The 17,064-nt window shown below is 38.7% G+C and overlaps 1 protein-coding gene across 2 annotated transcripts in view; it reads right to left on the bottom strand.

Moving 5' to 3' along the window:
• CNTNAP4 (contactin associated protein family member 4) overlaps window positions 1–17,064 on the bottom strand; it is a 238,368-nt gene that overhangs the window by 19,384 nt on the left and 201,920 nt on the right. For both annotated transcript variants that reach the window (XM_044255693.1, XM_044255692.1), the window contains exons 16-19: window positions 15,840–16,010; window positions 14,916–15,134; window positions 3,217–3,456; window positions 888–1,112 (exon numbers count right to left, since the gene is read on the bottom strand). In XM_044255693.1, coding sequence (XP_044111628.1) covers window positions 888–1,112; window positions 3,217–3,456; window positions 14,916–15,134; window positions 15,840–16,010 — 855 coding nt within the window. The remainder of the gene's footprint in view (window positions 1–887; window positions 1,113–3,216; window positions 3,457–14,915; window positions 15,135–15,839; window positions 16,011–17,064) is intronic.

Below are 17,064 nucleotides of genomic sequence, written 5' to 3' on the forward strand. Positions count from 1 at the left end.
TTTTTGGCCAAACTTACCATGAGAATTAATATCTCACTTAGCTGCCTGCAAAGATGCCAATTTATTTCACAAGGTAGCTCCAATTTAGCCAAGGAAATATCCTAATGTATAGATAAGCTTCAAGCTCAAAAGATAGACAGTGAAGGTAAATATACTTATTTAACAATATTATTTTTATTTCAGTGTTCTGTACCCTTGGGCCATATTTATTTGAGTTGAAATGATACATTCAAGTTTATAAACTTATTTTCCTCACTCAGATAATTTATCTATGGAATTTTTATCTTTAATCTGGATGTAGAGAGGAGAAAAAAACATCAGCAGTGACAAGGCTTCTGTAATATACACATGTCCTAATCCACAAGCCCTTGCCCTGCACTGATGTACCAACATTTCCCATGACAATTTCATTGCTGACCGTTAGAACCAACAGATTCCTTTGTGGATCTTCTCCTATATATAATGTTAGGTTGTTAACATTCCCTCAAAATCTCTCTACTTTTAATTGGAGGAAGTATTTACTATATACAAATAGGCATCTTCTTTCAAAATGAACCATAAAATTGAGACTGATCTTATACAGAATAGTAAAGAGCTTCTAGCAATAATAAAATATGGTAAGTATTTTATAGAAATAAAAAATGAACACCGAATATGTGAAATTACCAAAATTACAACAAGCTAAAGCTATCTTAAAATGTTAAATAGTCCTCTTAGATTAAATTTATAGGATAGTACTGAAAAACAAAATTGAATACAAAAAACAGGCACACTTTTCTTCCTGTTTGTACTTTGAGAGGCAAGAACACGAGAACAATCCCTATTATTACTAATCTAATGTTCTAATTCAATTTTTTCTCTCTCTCTCTCATCAAAAAAGCACTCACCATTTTTGGCAATGATAACTGAAAGGTATTCTTTATAAAAGGAGCTCACATAAAGCAGTAAGCTTGGTGCTCGTGTTGTTCGAAAGCTAAATTTGATCATTTCTCTGCTCAGCTTCATATCGCCATGAAATGAAGCAGCGTGGGAGCTGGAATTTTTATTTAAGGAATAATTTTCTTGAAAATTGTAAATCACAGATGAGCCAGATCCAAAATACGCAGAAATCTCTGAAATGATACACACATTTTATGTTAAAAATTAAGTACAAGGATCTTGTTTCAGTTATATTGATGTTTTTAATTAAAAATAACAAATTGTATAGATAAAACAAATAGCTCCAAACCAGAACTAAATAACACAGAAAGTTAACAGAACTTTTATGATGGTCCTTGAAATGGCTTTATGTTAGAATTATATGTAATTAATTTGCTAGTTAACCTTATAATTGAAAGCATAATGTCCTCCACTCTGACTTCAGACATAAACCAGGTTTTTTGGCTTTTTTCTCTCTTGCCAACCATTTTCTTATTTAAATTTTTAGTCCCATCTATTATTCTGTAGATAGAATACACTAGTCTTCCTATAACAGGAAGGAAGTTTGAGGGGTCCTCTTACCTTCGAGGATTAACAGGCAGAAATGTTCCTTTTTACCTAAACACTTTCCCCTATTTATTGTGCCTTATGAAAAGAAGCTAAGTCCAGCGTTCATGTAAGAGAGGGCAGCAGCATCTGTGTAGCAGTGATCAACACAAGGAACTATCCAGCCTCTTCTGGTTTTACAAAAGTGTAGTACTTTACTTATATGAGACAAATACCCCCAATTCACACACACATGCATGTGCATGCACACACACCACATATTTTTTATTTATGTATGAAAATGAGGAGGATACTGGAGGAATAATTAGAGTTGGATCCTTGAACCCTACTTCTCTCCATTACTATAAAGTGGAACCAGTTGTGCAACGAGAGTTGTAAATGATGCTCGCGGGGTGACACAGCAACATTTCCATTCCCTCGGCACTTGAAAAGTGTTTTTGTTTGCTTGTTTTATTATTTTTATTATGTGCAACACACTTTTTGTATGCAACATGATACACAGATGCAGAGTAGTATTCTTTTTTTTTTTCCAATTTATTTATTTTCAGAAAAACAGTATTCATTATTTTTTCACCACACCCAGTGCTCCATGCAAGCCGTGCCTTGATTGCAGTTAGCAAGCTGAACTAGAAATCATTCAGATTCAAAAAGTAAAGACCCGTTCTTGGGAAGATGTGGTCTTTGTTCTCACTTTGTTTAGAACTCAACGACCTGAGATCAAAACCTGACTGAGATTGAGACCCAGGCCAAGATCAAGAGTCAGGCACTAAGTGCACTAAGCTACCCAGGCGCCCTCTAACTCTAACTGTGAACAGGCTCCTAGAACGAGAGCAGTGGTGTGTGAGTTATTAGAGGTTGACTTGAAATTATAACTTAGTTCTGATAAAAAGTACATGACTTTTAACCCACTTTCCATGGAATAATCCCAAGGGCTTTCTTTGCAAAGCAGGAATTGCTTCAATTTGGAGGCAATTTTTGTTAGCCTCCTTCAGGAAAAGGTTCAGTAGCCCAGACACATTCAAATAAAGCAACTGAATTAAACATGATGGCAGTTTTCTAGGAGCAACTATGAAAGCATAACAAATGTTTGTGTATTCAGAGAAGTCCGTCCAGAACACTTAATACTACCCTCAGATGTTCCTTTCTTCCATGACATAGGTCTGTGAACAAGACAAACTGAAAAACATTTCACTATTTTACTTCACAGATACTGCCCACATCATAGAGAAAAATGCTGGAGTATCTCTATTTTGTTACACATGCATATTTAATGGAAAGGTTATTTTTATTCTTGGAAAAAATATTTGTTTGGCAAAAACCAAAACACAATACTTCCTAAGTCTCTATTCATGGTTGACTATCTTCATCAAAAATAACAATAATGCCTTTAAAGATTTTAAACTAGAGAGCTGCGCCATGGGACAGGTTGTTGACAGCTATAATCCTTAAGAGCATCAACATTAGATAGAAAAAAGCAGATTAAGCAGCCAATACTTTAAGACATCTAGAGGCAACTTGAGAGGCTTTTTTATTAATAGATACTAGTTTTTTAAGAAATGAGGCAAATATCCAAGAAATGAAATGGGATAGCATGAAACAGGTAATTTGAAGAAAAAAAAAATCAGAAATGGAACTATTTCTCTTTCAAATTAGCTACCCAGAAAATGACTACAAGATGTTTTCTTCACACTGGATGGCTTTTCCTGAGAGGATCCCCCATGCCGTACTTACCTTTGGAGCAGAAAGGCCCTGCATACGCAGAGAAGGTGCAGTCACAAGAGAACCCGCGGAGCTTTTCTCTGCATTTCCCTCCATTCTGACACAACTTTCCGTAGCTGCTACAGTGCCCTCTACAACCCGGCTCCACTCCGGGTGTCACCTTAGCTCTTTCTTCCAGGTCCAGGGACATTCCGTTCAGCTGCAGAGACCGAATGCAGCCCAGAAAGCCCCTCTGTCTGGTGGCCGTTCCACCTAAGAGGGAAATACGGTGAATGGAAACATGCTCCTCCATGTTTTATTCAGGATTCAGGACCAGATAAAACTGAGACCTCACAAAGAAGGACCAACGCTGTGGCCTTACAGGGAATGGGCAAAACCAGATGAGCCAGTAAATTTGGGGAACACAATTTGTGACAGAATATTGAGAGAATTCAAGAAGATAAAAATGAGAATTCAAATTTTTCCAAGGTTGAATCTGTTACATATTGGTTTTCTAAAAAGGATTTATTAAAATGTAAATCGGAGAGGTGGTTTTCTTGTTGTTGTTTTTAGTTTCTTTCAAAGAACAGAATAAGGCTATATCTTAGTCTCATGCAAAATAACAGTAAATGGATTGATAGTCTTATGTAGAAGGTTTTTTTTTTTGCACAATTTTAAATCAGCATATATTTGTGGGTAAGTGTGGTGAATTCTTCATACTGAAACCTGATCCTGATGCTGCTGTGCTGTTGACTTATTGAGAATTATGAAAGACTCCTTGAGTTCTCCTAATGACTGTGCACCGATGTCGTCTTTGGTCGTTATTCTTCCATCAAAAACAAGGTTACTGAGATTATTCGTGTTTGTCTGCCATACTTCCCAGTGCATTTTTTCTCAATACTGGTCCAGTGTGGATTAATGTAAGCTCAGAAAGATTCTCAGCAAACTGGGGAGAGGGGGTTGATGGAGAGACAGTGATGTAGCACTTATTGGCTAATACCTGACAATATGACTTGTCAAGTGACCCCTGAAGAGGTTTACAGTGTCTGAGTGGAATCAGACCCTGCAGTTCTAAGGCAGAGGCTCTCAAACCTTAAGGAATATGAGTGTCACATGGAAGCCTTCGTAAAAATACAGACTTGCTCCAAGAAATACTGATTCTGTGGGCCCGAAATAAGGGCTGGGAATTGAAACAATAAACAATCAACCTGGGACGCGGATCTTATTCAGGCGGTCCCTTGACCCCATATTTCATCAGCACGATCCTGATAAGCATGTAAGCCCTAAGAGGATCTTCACCACGTGTCCAGAACACCATACGTTAATACTCAGAACCTGAAGTGGGAAAGTAGTACTCTAATCTAAATAGTCCAAGTGATTCTACTTAGAGGTGTCAGACGGTCATGGGTCCTCTAAAACAGAGCTTTGTCACTGAACAGATGATACGGTCTCACCTCCAGATCTTAGACCTGCTCTGTACAGACTGTCTCTTCCTAGGACATGCGGCTCCCTCCTCTACCTCTTCACGTAGCGCACTCTGCATCTGGCCTACATAGCTTAACATCTTCTTATCCTCAGAGATTAAACATATTTGGGTTTTTTTTTTAACTTCAGAGCCAAGAGTTGGCCAGAAAGACCCTACGTAAGTAGACCTTTGTCACCGTCCACCAGGTTTTACATTTTACCAACTGACTTTGTGTATTATCAGCATATATCAGCACACAGAACTGTGCCTGACGCAGAAGAGCTGTGCAGTAACTATTTACAATCTTAACTAACTGATCAGCAATTGACATTAATGGCTGATTATTAATAATCAGTTAACACACTGGCTCCTTAAATTGGATTATGCCGGGGGCAGGTGGAGGCAGAGTGGAGCTGGGTGCTTGGTGCTTCAAAGAGGGAACACTATTAGCCACAGAGGGTAGTCTGGGCCTCTGAGCCTGAGAATGAGGATAAAACCCAAGGAATGTTTCTGAATCCATTAAGTCTACATTTTTGAATAATGAAATACCATGAAGGGAAAACTAAAAGAATTTCTAAGAATTTTGGACTCATTTCACTAATGGTATTTATAATTCAGATTCATAGACATAAGGGTCCCCATTCAAGCACCTGTACTTAAATTTGTGTATTGAAATTGCTTCAGCTGACATAATTTGTGCCTCTTCTATGATGCAAATACAATGAAGTCATATTTTCTATTTATAAATCCAGATGCAGCATGCTATGCAGCCAGACATGGTCCAATTCCAGTTTACGTAGGCATGACAGGGAACAAGGAGTTCATCTCATCCCAGAGTCTCAGAATAGCTGACAATATTCTTGTTTCCTTCCTCCCACATCTACTCTGTCCCCTTCCATTCCAGAAGTCTCTCTTCTCCCCTTCTTCTCAGGACCCTTCTTTTCCTGACACATCTAAACTGCTACTCACCTTAGCTTCAGGCCTCCTTATTCTCACACTCTGCCAACACACCTCAATAGAATATCGAGAGCTCAGAGTTAAGACTTTGACCAAATTCTCTTAGCGTCCTTGCTGGAGTTTTTTTTTGTTCGTTAAGGAAGCCCACAGTCTTGCTTTTAGCTTTGGCCCGGAAACTCTTTGGAAGACGGCCAGGGGCTGGAAAGACTGAATTACAGGTGGATTCCTGGTGTGTATCATTTATTTCATGTTATAGTACTTCAAATCATGATATATCATGATTTAAAATAACGTTATCATCCTGTAACAGTAATGTTACATCATGGCCCAGTAAGCATTTATCACTCTGAAGCAGCAAGTCTCTCTGCTTTAGGAGTTGAAATCCCTTTGCCAGTGACATCATAATAACTAAATAACATGGGAATCCAACAGCTGAATACAATTCCTTTTAATCTGCCCCAGCTTGTTTATTCTTATTTATTTTACTTTGTTCTAGATGATGAGGAGCTAGAGGCATAGGGAATTCCAGAGACAAGCCCATGGGCACAGCTGAGGAAATATTAAAATAAACGCACTCAATTACAGGCAGAAAAGGGCAAGAACCTACGGTGGGCTTTTTATTGCCAAGTGTGTCTCCACAACAAAACATGGTCAAAAAAGATCATTTTCATTTTCTTCTATTCCTTAGATCATTTTGGGTTGAACAGCATCTCAGTTCTAGAAGCTCTACGTAGGAGCTCCTCGCTGGGCACGGTGTCTGACATGCGAGGTACAGAATTACACTGATGTGCCCTCATAGAGCTCATGGTCTAGTGGTAGACGTGGACAGGGAAACACATGATGTTAATGGCAGAAATAGGTACCTGGTAGACAAGAAGTTTAGAGGCTGGGGATATTAAAGGAAAAAAAAAAAACAACAACCCCACATACATGTATGAAATACATATATCTGTAATAGTGAGAAGAAAATCAAAACCCAGCCTTGCAAACGGGATTTCTGAATTGTGTACTTGTGAAGAATTAATGTTTACCTAATCAGAGTATTTTTTTAAAGATTTTATTTATTTGAGAGAGAGAGCGCATGAGAGAGCATGAGGAGCATGAGCGGGGAGAGGGGAGCAGAAAGAGGGGGCAGGAAGCAGACTCCCCACTGAGCAGGGAGCCCGACATGGGGCTCAATCCCAGGACCCAGAGATCATGACCTGAGCCGAAGGCACACGCTTAACCGACTGAGCCACCCAGGCGCCCCTTTAATCAAATAGTTTTAAACTACGCTTTTAAAATATTCAGGAAAAAAAGTCTAATTAAACATAAACATATGTGTCATACATGTGGTGAGGATTTTTGCTTTTCCATTAGGTTTCAAGTTAATAACTTCTTATTTTAAGAAGAACTATCCTGGAGAACACAGCCAGTGTAAACAGTATTCAGCTTGAAAGCTTAATTAAAGATTCCAACGACTTTTCAGGGTTAGTGTAGGTCCAATTAAAATGAGCTGCAGTTTGATTAATTGATTCTGGATGTTTCCACTGAGCTATTATGTTTGGAACTGTCTTCCAATTAATTTCCTATCAATTTACCTGCCATGCTATATCAGATATAATGAATTCTGGAACTTCACAAACACTAGGTATCCTGTGAAACTCATGCCTAACCTTCCTACATGAAGGAATGAAACTAAATCTGTTCACTTACATAACAGTACTGGGATCTGTACCTAATAGGTGCACTAGGTGATGAACAGAGACTGACTCCAACCCTTTTGTCATGTTCATTACTCTCAGGAAGTGAGTCTAAGTGACAGATGCTATTGTCATGAAATATGAGCTGGCTCTTTCCTTTGCCAATTTTTTTTGGTTTGGAAGCAGGAACACCTTTAATTTTTTAATGGCAAATTATTTAGGTACTGTGCTTGAATATTATTGAGGATGAACTGGGAACAACTGTATATTTGCCCAGGGGCCTTAGAAAAAAAAGAAATCAAGATCCCACGTTTCTCTTTAAAATTTGAAGTTATAGAAATGGGTCTGGCAGAGTACAGGGCCTCTCCCTGACCATGGCACTGTGGCAGAGAAAGGCAGCTGAGGCTCTGACCACTGAGAGGAATTTGGAACGGGAAAGTGATAGCCCACGCAGGCTGGGCCCAGGACCAAGTCAGGGGACTGAAGGGAAAAAATGGTCTCCTCTTTATTATGTACTGGATCTTTAATCCTGACCTACCCCGTCATCCTTGGGATGGCTTAGCCTTGAAGAAATGGTACATTAATGTACAGAGCTGTGAGACTGGACCCCAGCTATAATTTTATCATGCAATATTCCTCACTGAACCTAGGAGAGTCGAGGGGGGAGGACTGTTCTCCCTCATGTTCAAAGAACTTACAGCTGAAAAGGAAGCTAGTGTAGTAAGCAACAGTGTCACAGGGCAGAAAATGCTGGCACTGGTCCCTGAATCAAAGTCAGTGGTGAGAACAGGCCCTCGTGGTACTCCCAGCAGAAAAATGTGGGTCTACTTAGTTTACTCACATGCCAAGGCCACAGCACCTCTCTGGTTTGACCTCCTAAGGCACATTTTAAAGAAATGAACTGCCGGTGGTCTGAGTCATAGTCTCTGCTCCTAAAAGAGCCCACATGAATTCTGATTTCAGTCAACAGTCACTAAGATTTGCTCACTAAACATGCAAAAGTACACTGAGTGCTCCTTAAGCTGATCATGAAAAAGACATCTCAAGGAGGAGAGAAGAACACAATTGAAGTAAATGATATGATTGCATGAAAGAGAAATGTGGCTTTCATTGCACTGCGCTTTGGTGTGTGGGAACGTATTTACAACAAAAGAAAATCAGATTGAAATAAAAAATATTCAAATGTAAAACTTTTTGACATTCTCTTCCCAAAACTATTTTAGCCTACAAAACGTAAACTAAAAGTAAAAAGACAAATTCTAGAATATATTGTAATTAATAACCCCTGCTCATCAAAAGACACCATTACACATATGAAAATACAATCCAAAGAGAGAGAAGAAATTGGGAATAAATGTATCTGAAATGAATCCAAAATACACACAGAGTTCTTAGAAATCTTTTTTTTTTTTTTTTCAAGCCACAGTTGTGGCTTGAAACCACAACTGTGAGATCAAGACCTAAGCTGAGATCAAGAGTCAGACATTTAACTGACTGAGACACCCAGGTCCCCCACCTTTTTTTTTTTTTTTTTAAAGAAGACAACCCTATAGAAAATGGGCAACAGATTTGAATAGCCACGTCATAAGGAGGGTATCCAAATGGTCAATAGCTCAATAGCTATTTGGCAGTGTCTCTAAATGCTTAACATATGCCCATCTTATGACCCAGTAATTCCACTGTTAGGGTACAGACCCAACAGAAATACAAGCATATGCTCACCGAAGGACCAGTATAAGGCTGTACTTGTGGTATCCAACTTTACAAGCCCACGAAAGCCTATCCACCGGAAATAAATCTATCTTTTTACTGGTCTTGTCAGTTTCCCAAAAGATCCCTGGGTGACACTCATGTGCCACTGAGGGTGAGAACCAGCCTTCAGAGCTTCCATAAGCTCAGAGCTCAATATTAACCTTTGTGTATGGTGATTAGAAACGGTCTGCGCTAGAAGCTCAACAAGCATCTGTGGATTTGATGCAATTCAAATGCAATGCAAATGACTTCTGAGTCTATGTCAGGAGTTCTCACTTCTCTCCCAGGTCCGAGTCGCAAAGGACTGCGATGGACTGGGCCCCATTTAAAAACCTGTCAGTAAAAGAATTTGGATTGCAAACAAAAATTGCAGAGCTAGTTGAATGAAAATCAATTCAAGGCTAATTTAAGAAGCTTCTAAGAAAAATGCTGAGTTTACAAACCAAAATAGAAAATGACCACTGTCACATTTCAGCTTAGAAAGAAAAAAATGATTGATTCTTTTCCCTCCATCATTTCCGTGGTTGGAGAATGTTTGCAGGGGAATGATAACAGCAGTGACTCTCGCCACTGAGTCCTCAGTGTAACAGGGTCAAGGGCATATGTTTAATATACCAATTAACATCATGCCACTAAACTTATTTTTTAGAGTAATAAATAGCACCTCTGAATAGGACTGTTCAACTCGGGTCGTAAATCACGCACATACAGAAAGGAGAAAGTGAAAGAATGTGAAAAGGTCAGGAAAGACCCAGTGCCATAATTAAAAGCAAGAATGGGGAAAGATGGGCTCCAACTACAAGGTGAATCATCTTTTTTATTACAAAGAGCAATGTGATGGTTGGGACAGCGGGAAAGGGGAGGAGATGGTCACTGCACTGGTGTTCACTGGTTCTAATTTATCACATTACATTCTCGTCGACCGCTTTGACTTCTTCATACAAGGTTTTATGTTCATTATTTTATTACTCCTTCACGTTGCATGGCATCCTACAGTTTAGTTAACTGAAGACAATTGTTCCAACATTTGGAACTACAGGGATTGTTGTGTTCTATAATTCTTTGCTGTAGATGAACCTAGTTCCACCTCTGAGACTCTCATTTTCTTCTTCCTATTTTAATCGTCATATATCATTGTTGCTCAGTTGAATCACATTTTTAATCATGCCTTCTATTTCTTTTTACTGATTTTGCTCAGAAGGTAAAGCATCAGTCTTGCATCAGAGTTTCACTCTGAGATGCGGACACACTTTACAACTGCTTTTTAAGGGAGAGACTGAAGGCAGCGATTGGGAAAACATATCAGATGCTTTCAGGTTGTCCCATTCCACTAGTCACTACTGAGCGACCACCAAAATCCTTAATTTCAAAAAAATGTAATGTCACTAAGTATCATCAACATAGGCCTGGCTGTGGTAGCACAGTGAGATGGAGACTATAATGGAAATAAAAAGGAATATATATTCATATATCCACAACACTTTACTTATAGGTAAAAATGTTACAGATATATCTCAAACAAACATAGTTCTGTATTATCAAAATTTCTTATGTTTCATATTTGTAGTTTTATAAAGTAACTTTATTTGGTATTTGAAATATTCCACAAGAGTGTTAATGTTTTCTGCCAAATTTGTTTATAAAAAGGAAGGCACATTTTTGGTAGAAGCTACTAAGTGCTGGGATTCTAACATTATCTTGGACTAGCATTAGCTTAGTCTTATAGTTTGGTCCCGTGTTTATAAAAACCGTGTTTCTGTGTAACTTACAGCTATCATCACCATCATTGTCTGGATTCAAACATTATTTAGGAGTAAAAGTTACACTATAGACTCACTCTTTGCAGTTACATTTATCTCACTATATCCTGATACCCCAAAATGAATGACAGTCATTATGTATACTTAAAAATACTGATTAGTCATAATTATTTTTAAGATGGAAGGGTGAACTACAAATTAAACTCTTGAACTTTAAAGTGAGGGGAATGAAATTACTCTTTAAAATCTGAACCAGAAGATCATTTCTGTTGAATCAGAGCACAGACTCCCAGGCACCCCTGAGTCCGTGGCTCAGAGAACAGATTTAGCTCTAGAATACCGGAAGGTATTCAAACGCGGGGAAACAGTGCCCAAGAGAGCATCCCTTCGATATCTGACCCTGTGCTAGCACAGAACATATGAACAGAGAAGCCCAGTTTCTTGGGAGTGTGTCATTGTGGGGTGGGTGGGATCTCACTGAAGAAAAGGGAGAAAGGGAAGTATTTTCTCTGGGCTGCGAAGACGGACGAGCAGTCTTTCGCAGCCTGGTGGGGCGATGGTTTGCAGGGCTTATACTATATAACCCAGATGGAGGGGTCCGGGAACAGCTTGAATTATCCTACAAATTATGATAAAGGAAGAGAATGAGAAACATGAACTTCAGTTGAAATTAAAAACTGAGAAATGTTGTGAGGATCCCAGGGACCTACCAAGAAGCACCTTGTCCCCAAGAAGATTAGCAGGGGTAAGAAACACACTACCAGCAACAACCAATCCAGCACAAGTCGTGTGTGTCTACACTTAAGGTATGGCCCGCGGCTGGTTTTTCACCATCTCCTCTCCAGTCCCTGCCACCGCCATCTCCCACGGGGACCACTGCTCTAGGTGGCTTCTACCCCGTTCCCTCAATCCATGCTCTTCACAGCAGCGAGGGAGACGTGGAAAATGTCCATTAGGGCGCCTGGGTGGCTCAGTGGATTAAAGCCTCTGCCTTAGAGATCAGGTCATGATCTCAGGGTCCTGGGATAGAGCCCCACATCGGGCTCTCTGCTCAGCAGGGAGCCTACTTCCTCCTCTCTTTCTGCCTCTCTCTGCCTACTTGGGATCTTTATCTGTCAAATAAATAAATAAAATCTTCAAAAAAAAAAATGTCCATTAGATCTAGCCACTCCTCTGTACCTCAGAATAAAAGCCAAATTCCTCCCCATGGTCTCACAAGGCCTAGTATATAACTTGATGATGACTGACACCACGCTTTCCCTCAGACCGACTCTCTCTACCGACCACAAAGGCTGCTTCTCTTCACGTTGAGTACGGTCCCTCGGCCAGGAACTCTCTCCCTTCAGATGTTCACAGGTTCCCTCCTTTGCTTTCTCTGGCCTCTCTTCAAAGGTAAGGTCTTCAGAGAGCATTCTCCTGACTACCCCACTTCAAGTAGAAGCCCCCCCAACCCAAGTCATTTCCTGACATTTTATAGTATTTACCATTATCTGAAGCTGCGCATACATACACACACACACACACACACACACAAATATATATATATATGCGTACGTGCATGCATGTATAAAATAAGCATTACATCAAAAACTTATATGACAAATAAGATCTATTTTGTCTTACTATTTACTCTTTTATTTGCTGCCTCTTGTCTCTTCCACTGAAACATACTATCAAGAATGCAGAGAGCTACTTTCTGGTCTCAGTAGGAGCTACATTAAATTGGTTCTAATTTTTACTTATTTTTTTACTGATTTTTTATCTACTTTGCACTAATTCAGTGTAAGCTTTTAAATTAAAATTTAACCCCCAGTGAAGTATTTTCATCTAGATATTTTAAAATTTTTTCTGATTTGTGTGATAGTAATGTTACAAATTGATAAATTAATATTTTTTGTGTAAGTATAGTTTTTATTAACTTGGTTGGGGCCCTTTCCTAAGACAGGGGCCCACTCATGGGGAAGAGGTAAAGACAGAAAGAAGACCCTGATGTGGCCTCTCACAGCCAGTGACCTTCCCATCCCTCTCAGCCAGTGGCCTTCCTGTCCCTCACAGCCAGTGGCCTTCCCGTCCCTATGCCATTTTAAAAAATAAGAGTCCTTTCCATAGCATCACAAATTGTCAATTTTCTTGGTTACCTGTGAGTAAAAAGAAGGGAATTATATAACAGATTTGTCTTAATAGTGAATGTAACATTGTTTTCAGAGATCTTTCTGCCTTTTCTTTCTAGTTTTCAGTGACTTGACTTAAACATACTAAAGATTTTAGTTTATAAAACGTTCACTAAGGCAGTCCTTGGATCCGAACACATATGGGAATACTAAAAGCCTAACCAATTGCCACCATAAAGATGAAATCTCTTAGATATATTTATTAAAATTATAACACAGGATTGATGGTGAAAGACTCAAGTCTGTTCCAACACAGTCTTCTGATATAATAACAGTACTTCTAACCATTACAACTTCCTGAAATCAAATTAAGGCCAGGATTCCTATCACACACACTATCTAGTGACTTCATTTCTATGAAGTTAAAATTCATACAAAGGATGAAAGTTCATGTTCAGGCGAACTGCAGCAGATTTCACGGAAAAATTCGAGGACTGTTTCAGCCTTCTCAATTTCCAAGAATAGTAAGGCTATTTCCAAGATACTGACAGATTTTAAATTGCCATAGCTTTGGTTGCAGCCCTTTCTCAGTTTTTGTATATCGAGAAATATCTATGTCAATTTCACGACCGAGTTTCTAGCATGTTACTAAAAGAAAAGTTATGTATTCCGAGTACTCCCTACTATTTCCATACCCTTCAATAAGTCAGTTGAGTGGTTGCAAGATTATGATTAGGTCGTCTAGTGCAGCGCCCTACTCAGAGAAGACGCTCATTAACTATTTATTGAATGAAAGAATTGATGATAGAAATAAGGAGTATATACGGACTCTGAAAAACAGTCTGAGGGGTTTGAAGTGGCGGGGGGGTGGGAGGTTGGGGTACCAGGTGGTGGGTATTATAGAGGGCACAGCTTGCATGGAGCACTGGGTGTGGTGAAAAAATAATGAATACTGTTTTTCTGAAAATAAATAAATTGGAAAAAAAAATAAAAATAAAAAAAAAAAGAAATAAGGAGTATATAAATTTATTAGAAATCCCAAATGTGTCTTAGTCAAATAAGTCACAAATAGGCTTCTCTTTTGCAGTGAGAGTAATAAAACAAGATTATTAAGCAACGAAAGATATAAAGGGAATCTGTTGAATTTTGTATTAAAACAGAACTCTTAAAAATGCCTGAAATATAATAATTTCTGATCATTTATCATTTATCCTGCTTTATAGAGCTGCTACGCCCTTATTTACATTAAAATATATGAGAAGTGATCAAGTAAGAAATAACTCCTTGAACTTAATAGTCGATGAGTTCTCTGAAGTAATTAGCAAAGGCTGAAAATAAAACAAATGCTTCCAGAAGGATTCTAGTACCCGGTCTACAGAAACCAAGTGAATGTATCCAGGCAATAAAGGAATGTCTGGATATAAATAAACACGAGGTCGGTGTTCAGAAGGCATCCGAACAGTGGGCGAAATGAGGAGCACCGGAAGAATCGATGGTTTATACACTTGGCTCCTGCTTTTCTTTTTTTCCTCTATTGGCCTGTTTTTTGACAGGGGTCCCTGTTTGGCATTAGCTGGAACTACAGGGAGGGTTCCTTAAATCCCACGAGAACGGAGAGAAACAGCTCTCAACAAAACACTGAAAGTGCTAATGAAAGAAACAAAACCAAAACCAAAACCAACCAAACAAACAAACCCAAACTCAAACCAATTATATAATATTAAGAATCCAGGTTTAGGAATGAATCAACATAGATTTAAATCTCATTTGCTAGGCAGATGTCTGGAGGCAAGGCACTGCAATCCCTTGTGCCTCCATCCGTTCATCTGTAAAATGGGGCTAACCCGTGTCACAGGTTGATTACGAGGAAGAACCAAGAGCCTGGAACACGGGTTCTCAGTCAATAGTGGCTTGCTGCTGTTACCGGTGTTATTATTTCATCTTGGCCCAGCTCCGCACTTCCGTCCTACAGTTCGGTGACAAACTGCCCACCGTCAGCACTTACCCACGAAGAGCTGACTGTTGAGCTGTAAGAGGACGTGCCCGTCGGTGGGAGCAGGCTGCACCTTCGGTAAGAGCTGGTCCACTTGAAGAGATGCCTCCTTCATGTTCCTTTCCACCCTGACGTGGTGCCACTGGTTGTCGTTGAAGTGCGCTGGTGACTGCACCGAGATTTCGAAAGGCCCATTCCCCACATCAAATGAAAAGGTCACTACTGCCGGAGCTGGGAATAGGAGACATGAAGATTGTTCGACTTAGTCCATGTGCTGGACAGTGGAGTCCTCAGTACCCTTGGGCATATAGCACCAGGGCATAGCAACCACGACACAGAAAGGCGATGGCTTAAATCTTATGGAAGGACCCGATGACATCAGTAAAGAAGAAACATGAAATGAGACCGGAAATTACACTTTGAAAAAAACCCACATTTTAAGAAATTCATCCTCAGAGTTAATTTTGCATATTGATAGAGCAAAACTATGTAACCAGGACAAGAAAACTAAATAGCATCTGGCATTTTATGTAAAAATAATTTTTATAGTGATTCAAAGTTCATCTAATTTTAAAAGCATGTAATATACATTTGATATTAAGATACTAACAGTGGCCTAAAAGTATACCAACATTATACGGCATACAAAATTATATGGCTGGTCGATTTAATTAAGTAATTGTGTAGTTAACTCAGAATTTTAAAAAAATTTAATTTTGGGGGTTTAAGTTGGTTTTAGAGAATACCAACTGTTTTCCCAAATTATCATGTTATATATTATTTTCTTGCAAAAAGGCCAACTTAATATCATAGATTTTTTTCCAAAAGGACACAATGAAAAGATTTAGCTGATAAAGTAGAAACACAGTAGTTTCACAATTAAAGGATTTACTATTAAATAGAATGCCACAGACTTCTAAGAAAAAGGAGACTCACAGCGTAGCTCTATCCTTATAAAATCGGTAATCCCCAGGTTCTCTAAAAATACCCCAGATGAAGCTGTTGTCTTAAAAAAGAAAGATACATCTGCACTAAGTTCTCCATGGAAAGTAGGAAAATGAAGGTATGAGGCCTCAGTATTGAAGGAAGCTGAATTCCAAAATGACCCTGTTTAAAAAAAAAAAAGGGAAAAAATCAAAACGAAAAATTCATAAAATAAAATGAATGGCATAATTACATTTTCTATTTTTAGCATTTCTACCATTAAAATATTGCTAATTTATACAAACCTGCTTCTCTTTTTCTATTAATTTATTATACAAGACGTGAGTAAGATTGGTGATCTTCCAAAGGACTGCAATCCTGGATTCCTTCCAACATAGGAGAGGAATGAACATGGCAGAAATGGTCTGAATGTTTTATTTTACAGAAGAAAATCAGCCTCACCCTAAATTCTGCCCTCTGGCAAAGCCATATGATAAGAATCTGCCAACCACTGGTTAATAGACTTAATTTTTTTTTATAACTTGAAAATTCAAACACCTACATTCCTTTGAATAACAAAAAATCTAAAGAAGCTCAAAGCACTTTTTGTTCTGACACTTCTAACACACACACTTCACAGACTTACACCTTGAACTAACTGTTTTCATTAATGGGCTTTGCAATTTTCTAAACTGAGACTGGCATTCAAAATAGTCTCAACTAATTAAAGATCAAGACACTACTTAGGTCTGTGCTTTGCTCATCTCCTCATGAAAATGCTCTTTTCATTCAAAATTACCTTTTAGTTTGCTTGTAATAGTGAAGTGGATAAAGAGCAGGAAGGGACTCTGAAAAAGTTTAAAAAATGCTCAATATAAGGAGAAAATGTTTAAAAGGCTGGGGTATAAATGAAGAGATCTGAGAAAAACTTATGTGGATTGTAATTTAATTACAATTTCTGTCCACATGCAAACTTCTTATCTTCACTTTTCATTCATTTGGCTGTTGCTGTATTGACAAATTTCCTTTTGAAAAAACACGGTAGGACTCCTCTAGCTGGCCGCATGGGAAATAAAATATAAATGCAGAGGCATGAGGTGACAGGAGTGAGATCCAAGTGGCTATGTGTGGTTGATGAGAAGGACTATTAGAGAAATCAACTATGTATTGCGGCTGCCACCAGCAAGCTCTGGACACATCAAATATAAATACATACCTTGAGTTTTAAGCAACCTGC

Source organism: Neovison vison, chromosome 7 (assembly GCF_020171115.1).
Source record: "Neovison vison isolate M4711 chromosome 7, ASM_NN_V1, whole genome shotgun sequence".
In the NCBI taxonomy this organism is placed as follows: Eukaryota; Metazoa; Chordata; class Mammalia; order Carnivora; family Mustelidae; genus Neogale; species Neogale vison.